The following is a 17216-nucleotide window of genomic DNA, read 5'->3' as shown; positions in this document are numbered from 1 at the left end:
TGACATGGGTAGGATAGACGACAAGGTCTTGCAAGGTGAAATCAGAGAGTTAGGTGCTAGGTTAAAGGACAGCACCGCCAGGGTTGTGATATCAGGATTGCTACCCATGCCATGTACTAGTGTGGCCAGAAGTAGGAAGATCATACAGTTTAATATGTGGCTAAGGAGGTGGTACAGGAGGGTGGGCTTCAGATTTTTGGATCATTCAGCTCTCTTCCAGGGAAGGTGGTACCTGTACAGAAGGAACGGTTTGAATCTGAACTGGAGGGGGACTAATATCCTTGCAGAAAGGTTTGCTTGTGCAAGGGAGGTTTAAACTAGAATTTCAGGAGAACCAGAACACCAGAACAGATAGTAGAGTGGTCATGGGGAAAGATGTTGTTAAACTTATGTACAAAGTCAGGAATTGAAAGGTAGACATGGTGAGACTAATGTTTTGAGTTGCGTATATTTCAACACAATGAGTACTGTAGGAAAGACGGGTGAGCTTAGGGCACTGATCAGCAAGTGGAATCATGATATTGTAGCCACCAGTGAGACTTAATGTATGAGAGGCAGGACTGGCAGCTCAGTGATCCAGGGTTCTGTTGTTTTAGACATGATAGAGCAGGAGGAATTAAAGGGGGTGGGATGGCATTACTGTCAGGGAAAATGTCACAGCAGTGCTCATATACCAGAACTCTGTAAGACCATCAGAGATAGAAGCAGAGTTAGGCCTATATAGGTGGAACTGAGGAATAAGAAAGGGATGACCACATTTATTAGTTTATATTATAGATCACCCAACAGTACACAGGATTTAGAAACATAGAAACATAGAAAATAGGTGCAGGAGTAGGCCATTCGGCCCTTCGAGCCTGCACCGCCATTTAATTATGATCATGGCTGATCATCCAACTCAGAACCCCGCCCCAGCCTTCCCTCCATACCCCCTGACCCCTGTAGCCACAAGGGCCATATCTAACTCCCTCTTAAACATAGCCAATGAACTGGCCTCAACAGTTTCCTGTGGCAGAGAATTCCACAGATTCACCACTCTCTGTGTGAAGAAGTTTTTCCTCATCTCGGTCCTAAAAGGCTTCCCCTCTATCCTCAAACTGTGACCCCTCGTTCTGGACTTCCCGAACATCGGGAACAATCTTCCTGCATCTAGCCTGTCCAATCCCTTTAGGATCTTATACGTTTCAATCAGATCCCCCCTCAATCTTCTAAATTCCAACGAGTACAAGCCCAGTTCATCCAGTCTTTCTTCATATGAAAGTCCTGCCATCCCAGGAATCAATCTGGTGAACCTTCTTTGTGTTCCCTCTATGGCAACGATGTCTTTCCTGAGATTAGGGGACCAAAACTGCACACAATACTCCAGGTGTGGTCTCACCAAGGCCTTGTACAACTGCAGTAGTACTTCCCTGCTCCTGTACTCGAATCCTCTCACTATAAATGCCAGCATACCATTCGCCTTTTTCACCGCCTGCTGTACCTGCATGCCCACTTTCAATGACTGGTGTATAATGACACCCAGAGGAGCACATTTGTAGAGAGATCGCAGACTGTTGTGAGAAACATAAGTTGTGATAGTAGGTGATCTTAACTTTCCAAGTGTTGACAGGGACCCCCATACTGTAAAAGGGCTGGATGGGATAGAGCTTGTCAAATGTGTTCAGGAAAGTTTGCTTAGTCAGTACATAGAAGTCCCAACTAGGGAAAGCATGACAGGAGATGTCCTATTAGGGAATGAGACAGAGCAGGTGACAGAAGTCCCTGTTGGGGAACACTTTGCATCCAGTGCTCATAATGCCATTAGTTTCAAGATAGTTATGCTAAAGGATAGGTTTGGTCCTCAAGTTGAGATTCTAAATTGGAGAAAGGCCAATTTTGATGGTGTGGCATAGTCCTTATGCCCGGCAGAGCTGTTCTCACTGACGAAGGGGGCAAAGGTGGACCACTGGTGCCTTAACACCAGTTGCTGCGGGCAGCTGGGGCTCTTTAACCACAGATGGTAGCTCACCTAGGAGAGGGAAAACTCCGATTTCAAACCTTTGCTGCCTTGTGGCTATACCCACTCATAGGAAAGGCTTCAAGAGTAAACCCTGAAGGAAAATCCGGAGTCGGCGTCCCGAAGGTGACTGACTGCTGTACCCAGCAGCGGCACAGCAACTCCTGCCATGCTGCTGGCACCAAACCGTATTGACTTTCGTCGTTCCTTTGGACCCGTCATCAGCATGGAGGGGGGGGGTCCCACTGCATGGGCAACAGACGGATCTCCTTAGCAATTCTGCCCTGGAGAGGCCACTCCAGCTTTGCATGTCTTTATATCGATGATATATCAGAACTGTGTTACAGTGACTGGTGAACAAAATCCACCAATGAGACAAGTATGAACCAACTCGTATAAAGAAAGTTCAAATAACAAATACAACTCAATAAATTGCTCCAAGCAGCACTTGAAGTTGTTAATGCAAACATGAGGAATTCTGCAGATGCTGGAAATTCAAGCAACACACATCAAAGTTGCTGGTGAACGCAGCAGGCCAGGCAGCATCTCTAGGAAGAGGTACAGTTGACGTTTCAGGCCGAGACCCTTCGTCAGGACTCCTGCTGCGTTCACCAGCAACTTTGATGTGTGTTACTTGAAGTTGTTCACAATTTTGGTGAGAGTGTACAACATTCTGCCAGAGGATGTGATGGATGCAGGTTCAATTTCAACATTTATTAGAAATTTAGATAGGTACTGTTCATAGATGCGAGGGTATAGAATGGTATGGAGGGCTGTGGTCTGGGTACAGTCCAATTGAACTGGACAGGTTAATACTTACTAGAGATTAATATTTCTGCACAGACTATGTTGGCCGAAGAATCCGTTTCTGTGCTGTAGTGTTAGGCTATAAGATATAGGAACAGAATTAGGCCATTTGGCCCCTCAACTCAGCTCCACCATTTTGTCTTGGCTGCTCCAATTTTCCTCTCAGCCCCGATCTCCTGCCTTCTCTCCATGTTCCTCCATGCCCTGATCGATCAAGCATCTGCCGATCTCTGCTTCAAATATACATAAAAACCTGGCCTCCACAGCTCCCTGTGGTAAAGAATTCCACGGATTCACCACTCTCTCATCACAGACTCAACTTGCAAATTAACCTTTAGGGAATACTGCACAAGGACTCCCAAGTCCCTTTGCACCTCAATTTTTTAATATATTTTCTCTCCATTTAGTAAATAATGAACCCTTTCATTTCTTCTGCCAAAGTGCATGACTGTACACTTCCCGATACTCTACTCCAGCTGCCATTTCTTTGCCCATTCCCTTAATCTGTTGAAGTCCTTCTGTTGCCTCTCTACTTCCTCAAAATTACTTGCCCCTCCACTTACCTTTACATCATCTGCAAACATTGCAACAAAGCCATCAATTCCATCATCCATATCATTGATAGATAACGTAAAAAGAATCAGCTTCAACACAGACCCCTGTGGAACACCATTACTCACCGGCATCCAACCAGAAAAGTTTCCTTTTATTCCAGCTCTGCTTCCTGCCAATTATTGACTACTTTATCCATGCTAGATTCTTTCCTGTAATACCATGGGCTCATAGCATGTTAAGCAGCCTTATTAGTGGCACCTTGTCAAAGGACTTCTGAAAAACCAAACACACAACATCAACCAATTATTCTTTGTCTATCCTGCTTTTTTTTTCCAAAACATTCCAACAGATTTGTTAGGCAAGATTTTCTGTTGAGGAAACTAAGCTGACTATAGTGCCTCCAAGTATCCTGAGACCTCATCATTATAATCGACTCCAACATCTTCCCAACCACTGAGGTCAGACTAACTGGCCTATAGTTTCCTTTCTTCTACCTCTCTCCCTTCTTGAAGAATGGAGTGATATTAGCAATTTTCCAGTCTTCTGGAACCATTCCAGAAACTAATGATTCCTGGAAGATCATTACTAATGCCTTCATAATCTCTTCAGCCATTGCATTCAGAGCCCTGGGGTGTACACCATCTAGTCCAGGTGACTTATTTACTTTCAGATCTTTCATTTTCCCAATGACCTTCTCTCCGGTTAAGATGACTTCACACACATGCTTCATGCTCCCTGACACCTGGAACTTTCACAAAACTGCTAGTGACTTCCATAGTGAAGACTAATGCAAAATATTTATTCAGTTCATCTGCCTTTTCTTTGTCCCCCATTACTACCTCTCCAGCATCGTTTTCCAGTAGTCCAATATCCACTCCCACCCCTCTTTTACATTTTATTTGTTTGAAGAAACTTTTGGGATCTGTTTAATATTATTGGCTGGCTTACTTTCATATTCCATCTTTACTTTCTAAATGACTTTTTTACATCTCTTCTGTTGGTTTTTAAAAGCTTCCCACTAGCTTTTGCTCTATTAAATGCCCTCTCTTAGGCTTTTATGTTGGCTTTGACTTCTCTTGTTAGCCATGGTTGTGTCATCATGCCTTTAGAATACCTCTTTCTCTTTGGGATGTATATATCCTGTGCCTCCTAACTAGCTTCCAGAAATTCCAGTCATTGCTGCTCTGCCAGTGTACTTTACCAGTCAATTCTGGCCAACTCCTCTCATGCTTCTGTAATTCTCTTTATTCCACTGTATTACCGATACTTTAGCATCAGTGTACTGTATCAGTACTTCAGTGTACTGAAGACTTTAGCTTCTCAAATTTCAGAGTGAATTTGATCATATTATGATCACTTTCCCCAAAGGATACTTTTACCTTAAGCTCTCTAATCAATTCGGGTTCATTGCACATCAGCCTATCCAGAATAGTTGATCCTCTAGTGGGCTCAACTATGAGCTCCTCTAAAAAGCCATTTCATAGGTATTCTAGAAATACCGCTCCTGTAATCTAGCACCAACCTATTTTCCCAATCTGCATGCATATTGAAATCCCCCATGACTATCGCAAAATTGCCCCTTTGGCATGCACTTTCTATCTTTCATTGTATTTTGTAGACCACATTCTTGCTACTGTTTGGGGGTCTGTATACATCTCCCATCAATGTCTTTTTGCCTTTGCAGTTCCTTAGCTCTATCCTTAATGATTCATCACCTTTCGAACCTATGTCACCCTTTTCTAATGATTTGATTTAGTTTTTTACCAATAGAGTAACACCACCACCACCCCCACCCCCCGCCTTTCTGCCTCTCCTTTCAATACAATGTGTATCCTTGGACATTACGTTCCCATCTATAATCTTCTTTCAGCTATGATTCAGTGATGCCCACAATGTCATACCTGCCAATCTGCAACTGTGCTGCAAGTTCATCTACCTTATTCCATATACATGCATTCAAATATAACATCTTGAGCCGTGTATTCACCTTTTTCAATTTTGTCCATCTTTAATGTTACAAGTCATCCTGTTGACTGCAATTTTGCCCTATCAACAACCTCTTCTCATTGCACATTGCCTCTTTATGTCAATCATCTACCTCATCTTCAGCACTTTTGAACCAAATTGGTAAGGGTGTTGAGGAAGAGGATTTCTTGGAATGTATGCGGGATGGTTTTTTGAACCAACATGTCGAGGAACCAACTAGAGAGCAGGCTATTCTAGACTGGGTATTGAGCAATGAGGAAGGGTTAATTAGCAATCTTGTTGTGAGAGACCCCTTGGGTAAGAGTGACCATAATATGGTGGAATTCTTCATTAAGATGGAGAGTGACATAGTTAATTCAGAAGCAAAGGTTCTGAACTTAAAGAAGGGTAACTTTGAAGGTATAAGACACGAATTAGCTAAGATAGACTGGCAAATGACACTTAAAGGGTTGATGGTGGATATGCAATAGAAAGCATTTAAAGATCGCATGGATGAACTACAACAACTGTTCATCCCAGTTCGGCAAAAGAATAAATCAGGGAAGGTAGTGCACCCGTGGCTGACAAGGGAAATTAGGGATAGTATCAATTCCAAAGAAGAAACATACAAATTAGCCAGAAAAACTGGCTCACCTGAGGACTGGGAGAAATTCAGAGTCCAGCGGAGGAGGACAAAGGGCTTAATTTGGAAAGGGAGAAAAGATTATGAGAGAAAACTGGCAGGGAACATAAAAACTGACTGTAAAAGCTTTTATAAGATATGTGAAAAGAAAAAGATTGGTTAAGACAAATGTAGGTCCCTTGCAGACAGAAACAGGTGAATTGATTATGGGGAAAAAGGACATGGCAGACCAATTGAATAACTACTTTGGTTCTGTCTTCACTAAGGAGGACATAAATAATCTTCCAGAAATAGTAGGGGGCAGAGGGTCTAGTGAGATGGAGGAACTGAGGGAAATACAAGTTAGTAGGGAAGTGGTGTTAGATAAATTGAAGGGATTAAAGGCAGTTGAATCCCCAGGACCAGATGGCCTGCATCCCAGAGTGCTTAAGAAAGTAGCCCAAGAAATAGTGGATACATTGGTAATAATTTTTCAAAACTGTTTAGATTCTGGACTAGTTCCTGACGATTGGAGGGTGGCTAATGTAACCCCACTTTTTAAAAAAGGAGGGAGAGAGAAACCGGGGAATTATAGACCAGTTAGCCTAACATCGGTGATGGGGAAAATGCTAGAGTCAGTTATCAAAGATGTGATAACAGCACATTTGGAAAGCGGTGAAATCATTGGACAAAGTCAGCATGAAAGGAAAATCATGTCTGACGAATCTCATAGGATTTTTTGAGGATGTAACTGGTAGAGTGGATAGGGGAGAACCAGTAGATGTGGTATATTTGGATCTTCAAAAGGCTTTTGACAAGGTCCCACACAGGAGATTAGTGTGCAAACTTAAAGCACACGGTATTGGGGGTAAGGTATTGATGTGGATAGAGAATTGGTTGGCAGACAGGAAGCAAAGATTGGGAATAAACAGGACCTTTTCAGAATGGCAGGCAGTGACTAGTGGGGTGCCGCAAGGCTCAGAGCTGGGACCCCAGTTGTTTACAATATATATTAATGACTTGGATGAGGGAATTAAATGCAGCATCTCCAAGTTTGCGGATGACACAAAGCTGGGCGGCAGTGTTAGCTGTGAGGAGAATGCTAAGAGGATGCAGGGTGACTTGGATAGGTTAGGTGAGTGGGCAAATTCATGGCAGATGCAATTTAGCGTGGATAAATGTGAGGTTATCCACTTTGGTGGCAAAAACAGGAAAACAGATTATTATCTGAATGGTGGCCGATTAGGAAAAGGGGAGATGCAACGAGACCTGGGTGTCATTATACACCAGTCATTGAAAGTGGGCATGCAGGTACAGCAGGCGGTGAAAAAGGCGAATGGTATGCTGGCATTTATAGCGAGAGGATTCGAGTACAGGAGCAGGGAGGTACTACTGCAGTTGTACAAGGCCTTGGTGAGACCACACCGGGAGTATTGTGTGCAGTTTTGGTCCCCTAATCTGAGGAAAGACATTTTTGCCATAGAGGGAGTACAAATAACAAATAAGGTTCACCAGATTGATTCCTGGGATGGCAGGACTTTCATATGATGAAAGACTGGATCGACTAGGTTTATACTTGTTGGAATTTAGAAGATTGAAGGGGGATCTTATTGAAAAGTATAAATTCCTAAAGGGATTGGACAGGCTAGATGCAGGAAGATTGTTCCCGATGTTGGCTAAGTCCAGAATGAGGGGTCACAGTTTGAGGATAAAGGAGAAGCCTTTTAGGACCGAGATGAGGAAAAACTTCTTCACACAGAGAGTGGTGAATCTGTGGAATTCTCCGCCACAGGAAACAGTTGAGGCCAATTCATTGGCTATATTTAAGAGGGAGTTAGATATGGCCCTTGTGGCTAAAGGGATCAGGGAGTATGGATGGAAGGCAGGTACAGGGTTCTGAGTTGGATGATCAGCCATGATCATACAGAATGGTGGTGCAGGCTCGAAGGGCCGAATGGCCTACTCCTGCACCTATTTTCTATGTTTCTATTATCCGCCTTTTCTGTGATACATCTTGCATTAAAATATATTCAGCTCACCAGTCACACCATGCTTCTGATTCTTAACTTTGAGGTCTTACCAACGTCTACAACCTATCCACTAACTGTTCCTGCACTCTGGTACCCATCCACTTGCAACTCTAATTTAAAGCCCACCGTGGAGCACTAACAAACCTTCCCACTGGGATACTAGTCCGCCGCCAGTTCAGGTGCAAACTGTCCCTTCTGTAAAAGTTCCACCTTCCCAGGAACAGAGCCCAATGTTCCAAAAATCTTATGCCTTCCCTCCTACACCAAATCCTTCGCCACATACTGAACTGTATAATCTTCCTTGCTCTGGCTTCACTGGCATTGGCATGGATAGCAATCCTGGGATCACAATCTTGGAGGTCCTGCCCTTTAAATTATCACTTAACTCTGTGAACTCCTTATGCAGATCCACATCACTCAACCTACCATTGTTATTGGTACCTACATGGACCATGACTTCTGGCTGTTCACCCTCCCACTTAAGAATTCCGAGGACTCAGTCTGAGATATCACAGACTCTGGCACCTGGGAGGCAACATACCATCTGGGAATCTTGTTCTGACCCACAGAACCTCCTGTCTATTCCCCTAACCAATGAATCCCCTGTCACCACAGAATGCCTCTTCTCTCTCTCCTCTTCTGAGTCATTGAGGCAGACTCAGTGCCAGAGACTCGACCACTGTGACTTTCCTCTGGTAGATCATCCCCCCAACACTATCCAAAGTGGTATACTGTACCTGTTGGTAATGCAGATGGCCGCAGGGGTACTCTGCACTCGCTCCTTAACCCCTTTCTCCTTCCTGACTGTCACTCAGTTTCATGTGCCCTGCATCTTGTGTGTAACTACCTCTCTATATGTCCTATCTATCACTCCCTCAACCTCCTGAATGATTCAGAGTTCATCTAGTTCCAGCTCCAACTCCTTAACATGGATTGTTAGAAGCTGCAGCCAGATGCACTTTTCACAGTTGTAGTCGTCAGGGACACTGGAGGTCTCCCTGCCTTCCTACATCCCTCAAGAGGAGCATTCAAGTATCCTGCCCAACATCTCTCCTGTCCTAGCTGAGCAGATGTACAGAAAGGGAGGAAAAGAAATTTCCACTTTGAGCTTTTCTTTCCTTTGCCTTCTCTGACTGAAGCCTCTCTTCGCAGAAGCCTCATGGAGCTAAAGCCTCGAGGTCACCACTCTGACTCTGTCCACTCAGACTTCGGCCACTGTGCTCGCCCCTGCCTTTCTTTAATTTGCTCTTGCTAATCAATCCCAAATGCCGATTGGTCACTGGTCAAAGTTCTTTTTCACTGCAGCGACCTGCTGCTGCCTGTTGTACTTGGGCAGTGGACCTGATTGAAATCCCCTCTATGTTCTATGTTCTTTGTCTTTTACCCCAAATCCCTGGAACATTATTTCCCCACAAGGTGTGTATACCTAACTGAAAATCTACATCTTGGGGAATTACATGGTATAAGTTGGCCAATCGTGCTTTTCCAAGACATTAAATCAAGATTCTGCCTGCTTCATGTAGAAACTGACATCTGCTCCAATTGATTGACATTGTTTCCCAAGTTAATTAATTAAAAGGAGACCTTTAGAGGAACAAGTGAAGCATAATATTAAACTTGAAGGTTTGTAAAGATTGTCACACCTTGCTCTGATACTTTAGAACCAGCATCTCCGTTGAAGATTTTTTGACATTCTGCAAGTTACTATATGATTGCTATTCTCTTGAACTAGATGACCTCATATTTTGCGCTGATGCCGCCTATAAAGTTGCTCTGTTAGGCTCATCAGCACGTATAAATTGCTCAGATGGTCAGACTGGAACAAAAAAAAGAACATGTGAAACAAGTGAAGCTGGTGTGAAGTTTGGAGAAGTGGAAGACTTTTGTGTTTCACATCAAATCAACAATATCCTGCAGGTAATGTTGTAATTCAATCATTTATTTTCCCAGCAAGAAATCAACATGATCTCTGCAAACTTTTTACTTAGGCAGAAAATACACCGGAACTCTTAAAATTTTGCTGGTGTAATTTCTGTATTGGGCTGATTTACCAACCCAAAATGAAATTACAATAACAAATTAAAGTCAAAGTACATTTATTATCAAAATATGTATGCAGTATATAATCCTGAGATTCACCTTCCCACAGGCAGCCAGGAAACAAAGTTTGAATTCCCTGGAAATTAAGAAGTTAAGAAGCAATTATTTTGATGTCTTCAAAGTACAATGGGAAACTGGTTGGTCTGATTGGGGGGAAAAAGACTTTCTCAGCCAGATGAAACTTTTAAGGAAAAGGAATATTGTCTGAATATTTGAGCCAGTCTAATAGAAAACATTTCAACACATAATGGGTGGTAGAAGTTTGTGACACTCTTCCACACATACCAGTACTTGCCAAATCCAACTGACAGTACTCAGGAGAAGAGAAGACATTTTATAGGGAAGTACACAATCAAGAGATAATTAAAGTAAATATAAATGATTGTTCCCATAATTAGAAGAGTTAAAGAGCCAAGGACACTGAAAGACTTGAAGAACACAGGAATATAGGAGCAGGGGTTGGCCATCAGCTCATTCTAACCTGCCCAGCATTTAACATGACCATAATCACAAGAAAATTGACAGATGCTGCAAATCCAACCAGTACACATAAAATGCTGGAGGAACTCAGCAGGCCTGGCCTCCTGAGCTAAACAGTTGACGTTTTGGGACAAGACCCTTCATCAGGAGTGGAAAAAAAAAAGAAAGAGGAGTTAGAGTAAGAGGGTGGGGAAAGGGGAATAAAAAAGTACAAGATAGTAGGTGAGAGGTGAGAGGGGGAGGGGGTGAAGTAAAGAGCCGGTAGGTTGATTGGTGAAAGAGGCGGAGAAGGGAGAATCCGATAGGAAAGGCTAAAAGTCCATGAGAGAAAGGGAATGGGGAGAAGCATCACAGGGAGGTGATGGGCAAGTAAGGAGATAAGGAGAGAGAGGGAAATTGGAGTGGGGAATGGTGAATGAGTGGGGAGGGCCATTACCAGATGTTGCAGAAATCAATGTTCATGCCATCAGGTTGGAGGCTACCCAGACAGAATATAAGGCTTTGTTCCTCCAAACTGAGTGCGCCCTCATCGCGACAGTAGAGGAGGCCATGAAATAATACAATCATGGCTAGCCTTCACTCCTCTGTATGCCAGTTCTCTATACCTAAGAACTCCTTGATCTATCAAATACTGATACACTTCTGTTTTAAACACTTTAATGACACACCCCCTGCTGAGGCAGAAAACAAACCTGAAAATTCATCATCCTCTGAACAAAGAAATTGCAATATATCTCAGTTTAAAATAATCAGCCCCTTTTCTTGTAAACTTCTATCCCTTTGCAATGTCGGCCAAAATGTCATTTACTTTCTTAACCACTTTTTGGACCTGCCAGCTAACCTTTTGGGCTTTGTGCACTAAAATACCCAGGTCATTTTGTAGTTTACTCATTTGCAGTCTCTCTCCATTTAGATAGTAATTGAACTGAAGTGCATGGCCTCCCACTTCCCTACATTAAACTCCATTTGCCTATTTTTTTTGCCCACCCTCTTAATTTCTCTATATCATTTTGGAGAATCATACTGTCCTTATCACAATGTGCCCTTGCACCTATTTTCCTCTCGATCACTAAATTGGTAAATTGCTAACTTGGTTTATTATTGTCACATGTACCAAGGTACAGTGAAAAACATTGTTTTGTACACCATCCATGCAGATCATTTCGTTTCATCAGTGCATAGAAGTGGTACAAGAGAAATGAATAATTTAGTGTAATATTCAGTGTTACAATTACAGTGAAAGTGCAGTGAAGCAGACAGTATGGTGCAAGGCCATACTAACCTAATCTGTGAGGTCAAGAGTCCATCTCATTGTACTAGGAAACCAAACAATAATCTTATGATCTGTGCCCACAACTCTCATTAATAGAAATAGTAAATAACTGTGAGCCACGAACTGATCCCTGTGGCACTACACTAGTTACCTCTTTCCAGTATGAAAAGAACCCATTTATTTCAACTATCTATTTTCTATGAGGTTGCCGGTTTTTCAATCCATCCTAGCACACTTCCTCTGATATCATGGGTTTTTACTTTACGAACCAACCTCCCAAATTAAATTATGTCAAATGCCTTGCTCATTTCCAAATCCCTTTTAACAATTGAGGTGAATGAATGTTTGATAATCTGGGGGATGGAAAATCTTTTGACGCAGCTTTGCTGTGAAATGCATTGCCAGGAGGCGAGGAGAGTTTATATTCGGTTCCGGCTTTCAAAGAGGAATGGAGTAAATATTTGAAGGTAAAAAAATTACAAAACAGAAGGGAAGGAGGAGATTGGAAAGCCTGGATTGCCGTAAAATGAACCAATGTAGTTTGATTAGGAGGGATAGCCCTCTTCTGAAGTCCAATAATTGCCGGCTGTTACCCATATAACCGAACAGAAGCAAGGGACTTACTGATTGCAGCTTGGTCGTCAATAATCCTCTTGGATAGGGAGTCTAAACTTCCTTAGATTTTCCAGCACTTAGTCTGGGAAATCCATCTGAGAGTACAAGGGAGCCCGATAAGGCATTTCCTCACTTTCCGGTCACCGTAATTTAGAAAGGATGCGTAGAAAAGATCAATTAAAAGATTTCCAGAGGCAACATTTCTAGCCTGTGAACCTCTCTCCACTATGAATAGCTTAATAAAATCACCTCATAATTTTCTAACCTCAGTATTTTATTCAATACTATTTATTCAGGCCTATTTTATTCAACCTTACCTCATATGGGCAACTGTCTCATCTCACAAAACATATTACATTGCATTGACTTCAAGGCAAGTACATCATCCCTTGGCTATAAAGACAAAAATTGCAAAAAGATCTCCAGATATGATTTCATCAAAACCCAGAAAATTGCAGTAAGACTTCCTAATGTTTGCATTCCAACTACATTGCATTAATGCCCAGTATACATGCAATATCTGCCACTCACGTTTTGCATTTCATACCAACACAACGGAATCCCTTTGAATACAAACATTCTCTGTTAATGTTTCAGGTCCAGAACCTCCAGAGATGCTGCTTGAAATGCTGAGCGTCTCCGGCACTATCCGTCTTAAATCAGATATACATTCTCTGCATTTCATTTTCTTGTTTCCTAGCTTTTCACTGTTTAAATGCTGATTTCTGAGTTCTTTCTAAAAGCACACATAACCTGATATTTTCACATTATAGCCCTTCTGCCAACATCTTTTCCACTCATTTACCTGTACTGTTTCTTTCCGTCTCACTCAGATTTCACTTTCACAATCTGTTTCTGCCCCAGAAACCAGAAAACGGTCAGCAAACTTCGACACAATCCACAATAATTTTACAGATACTGATAAGAATTATGAATGGTTGAGGACACAAACATATGCATTTCATCAGTAATAACCTGAAGAAGATGAGCTTATTTCTGCATTTTGTCCCTTAGCAATCCTCTATCTATGTTTCTGTTAGCCCATGTGAGTTTTCTGAAGCCTTACTTTATGTATAGCACGTTGCCATATAGTTTTTGAAAATCCATACAAATTACACAAGAATATCCTGAAAATAGGAGCTGGACTAGGCATCTCAACCCCTCAAGCCAGCTTTGATATTTAATATGTTCATAGCAGATCTGCCTCTGTGCCAATTTCACATCAACTCATATTACACAACTTTTCAAAGTGTATCAATTCCCTCTTTAAATGCCTCAGTAAAGTAGACTTCCGGAGATTTACCACTTCCAGCAAGATGAAACTCCTGCACATTTCAGTTTTAAATGACATCCTCTTATTTGAAACTATGTACTCTTGTACCAAACTCTCTACATGGTGGAATATCCGCCCTGCCATGTTTCTTTCTTCTGAATTCCAAGAATGCAGATCCAACTTCTTTAGACACTCACAAATGGACAACCCTCTCATTCCGTAACATCCTCTGTTCCCCACATCTATTCTGTTAGTTTTATCCCTAAAAACTGCTGATAAATTTGCCAAACAAGGATTCTCTTCATTAAGTCATGCTGGTACTGCCTCATCACATTACAATTATCTAGATGCCCTGTTAATGCACCTGTAAGTAAAGAATCTACAAGCAGGGACAGAAATAGTAATGTTGCATTTACAAAACAAACTGTCTAAATGTAATCCATAAAGGAATTATGTTACGTTATGGGCTGAGATTCCTTTCAGAGTTTTCCAATTACTCTGATTTCTCCTAAGTTTTTTGCAGTTTCAACACAAAAGGCATGACCAATGAGCTGGAAAAGCACATGTTTACCACATTGAAAGTATTGATACTGTTACAGTTTTTAATACTTTCCATTTTCTGCCATAGTGTGACATTGTTGTCCTTCTAAATGTTTTTCTCATGTATTCTAGTCAGCTCAAAATTCAACAGAAGTTGCAAAGCAGCTTCCCACGTTGGTGAAATCGTTAGCCAACATTACAGAAAACTTGGACAATACAACACCTGGAAACCTTGCAGCCTCACTTGATATCCTCAAAGTCTTTTCATCAGCCAATGTAAAAAGTGTGTCTGAATCTACAGTGGAGGTGAGAACTATGCATGGTAGAATTTAAGAGTCAAAATAGACAAATGTAATCCAATTACTGCGAAAACTTGCTAAAAAATGAAATAAGAATGGGAAAATGTCAAACTAATACAGAATATCCAAGTTTAAAAGAAAAATGTATAAACTACCTGTATCTCTGCACATTACTTAGTCTGCTTCTGCAATAATGAACCTCAAATATTAGCATTTGTTATTAATAACGAGAAAGCAAAACAAAATGGCAGCTGGAAATATTGAGCCTCATTCATGTGCTTTTCAATCAATGCTCAGTGAGGTGGATGTGGAAGTCAAGTAATTAGGATTACTGAAAAATACACAATCAGAATGTTTGGCCATTGAAGTTGCTTACAACCGTCATTGAAGCAGAATGGCATGGACTCATTAGGACAAAGGGTCTTCTTCTGTGCTGTAGTGCTTTTTGACCCTAGGGATAATGTGGTTTGTTGAAAGGGGAGTTCTTAAAGTAAGTGAAATGGGAGGACAGTTTTATTTCTCTTTCTCATCCGGGAAGTAATTTGGGAAAATGGCTGACTTCTCTCATGTGCAATGCATGAAGAAACAATTGTACTTCCGAAAACATTCAGAGTAGGATTGCCATAGATATACCAGGGTTACAACTAAAAGTGGCATGAAGTATACAAAGATATGTGGAGGATGAAAAACAAGGAACGGAGCACCTGATATACAGAGCCTGCAGGTGCCTAACCCATTAAAGTTGTGTCCCTGACAGTCACCTTCTTCACTGAAGCCAAAAGATTTAAAGTGATTGGTGTCATGAACTACTCCTGAGATACAGCCTCTTTCAGCACCCCTTTATAAAGAGGGCTCAAATGAACTTCTTAGATACACAGTCTACCATTATCCAGACTTATTCAAGGCCCTGTATAGGTGAAGGCAACGGTCAATCTCATCATCTGAAAACACTGCATTTTACTTCAATTCTTCCATCTAATTTAAGGAATGGATGATGCCATACTATGTTGTGATCAAGGTATAATGACTCAGACTTTACTTCAAGCCATTCTGTCACATCTCCAGTAGATTTGCAGTTGGTCTAAAGGCATACATTTCTACACATCATTTATATCTCTGTTCAGCACAAGTGGAATAGCAGTGGGGTAAGTAAGTGTTAAGCCCACCTGCAAAGAGAGAAACTGCATTAGCGGTGGACTAATCGATTCGAAGAGAGAGAGAACTTCGCACAGGTTGGGGAGTAGAGTATAAAAAAGGAGCATCTCACAGGGCTCAGCTGATTAGAATAGTGGGTATGACTATGAGGCCAGTTTTCTGGTCTGGGTGTCAGATCTGGGATGTCCGGGAGACTTCCAGCCTCCCTGATGGCCACATTTGTGGCAGGTACATCGAGCTGCAGCTCCTTAGAGACTGAGTTAGGGAACTGGAGCTGCAGCTCGATGACCTTCAGCTTGTAAGCAAGTGAGGAGGTGATAGACAGGAGCTATAGGCAAGTAGTCACCCCGGGGCCACAGGACACAGATAAGTGACTGACTGTCAGGAGAGGGAAGGGAGGGCGTCAGGTAGTGGAGAGCATCCCTGTGGCTGTCCACCTTAACAATAAGTACTCCATTTTGAGTGCTGATGGGGGTGGATGACCTACCTGGGAGAAGCAACAGTGGCACTGAGTCAGGCCCTGTGGCTCAGAAGGCTAGGGAACAGAAGAGGAGGGCAGCGGTAATAGGGGACTCTATAGTTAGGGGTACAGATACGCAATTCTGGGGACATGAAAAAGAAACAAGGATGACAGTTTGCCTTCCAGGTGCCAGGGTTTGTAATGTTTCTGAGCGCGTCCACAATATCCTGAAATGGGAGAGTGAGCAGGCATAGGTAGAGGTTCATATTGGTACCAACGACATAGGGAGAAAAAGGGTGGAGGTCTTGAAAGCAGGATACAGGGAGTTAGGAAGGAAGCTGAGAAGTAGGATGTCAAAGGTAGTAATTTTGGGATTACTGCCTGTGCACACGACAGTGAGTATAGGAATAGAGTGAGGTGGAGGATAAATGTATGACTGAGGGATTGGAGCAGGGGCAGGGATTCAGATTTTTGGATCATTAGGACCTCTTCTGGGGCAGGTGTGACCTGTACAAAAAAGGATGGCTTGCACTTGAATCTGAGGGGTGCCAATATCCTAACAAGGAGATTTCCTAATGCTGTCGGGGAGGGTTTAAACTAAATTTGCAGGAGGGTGGGAACAGAGGTGAAGAGGCAGAGGATGGGGAGGTTGGAGCAAAAGTAGAGACAGCTTGTAGGGAGTTTGTGAGGAAGGATAGGTAGATGTTAGAGCAAATATGCAGTCAGACTGATGGTTTGAGATGTGTCTATTTTAAAGCAAGGAGCATCATAAACAAGGCAGATGAACTTAGTATGGATCAATATGTGGAACTGTGATGTTGTGGCCATTACAGAGACTTGGATGTCTCAGGAGCAGGATTGGCTGCTGAGTGTGCCAGGCTTTGGATGTTTCAAAAAGAACAGAGGGATGCAAAAGAAGTGGGGGCATGGCATTGATAATTAGGGATAGTGTCACGTCTGCAGAATAGGAGGAAGTCATGGAGGGATTGTCTACTGAGTTAGTGTGGGTGGAAGTCAGAAACAAGAAAGGGGCAATAAATCTTTCT

General features: G+C 42.3%; 1 protein-coding gene across 2 annotated transcripts in view; it reads left to right on the top strand.

Annotated features, from left to right (window-relative positions):
* LOC134358684 (adhesion G protein-coupled receptor F5-like) overlaps positions 1–17216 on the top strand; it is a 67205-nt gene that overhangs the window by 13797 nt on the left and 36192 nt on the right. For both annotated transcript variants that reach the window (XM_063071151.1, XM_063071145.1), the window contains exons 5-6: positions 9708–9892; positions 14389–14562. In XM_063071151.1, coding sequence (XP_062927221.1) covers positions 9708–9892; positions 14389–14562 — 359 coding nt within the window. The remainder of the gene's footprint in view (positions 1–9707; positions 9893–14388; positions 14563–17216) is intronic.

Source organism: Mobula hypostoma, chromosome 2 (genome assembly GCF_963921235.1).
Source record: "Mobula hypostoma chromosome 2, sMobHyp1.1, whole genome shotgun sequence".
In the NCBI taxonomy this organism is placed as follows: Eukaryota; Metazoa; Chordata; class Chondrichthyes; order Myliobatiformes; family Myliobatidae; genus Mobula; species Mobula hypostoma.
Note: the sequence above shows the minus strand (reverse complement) of the source record. Positions and strands in the feature narration are given on the sequence as shown.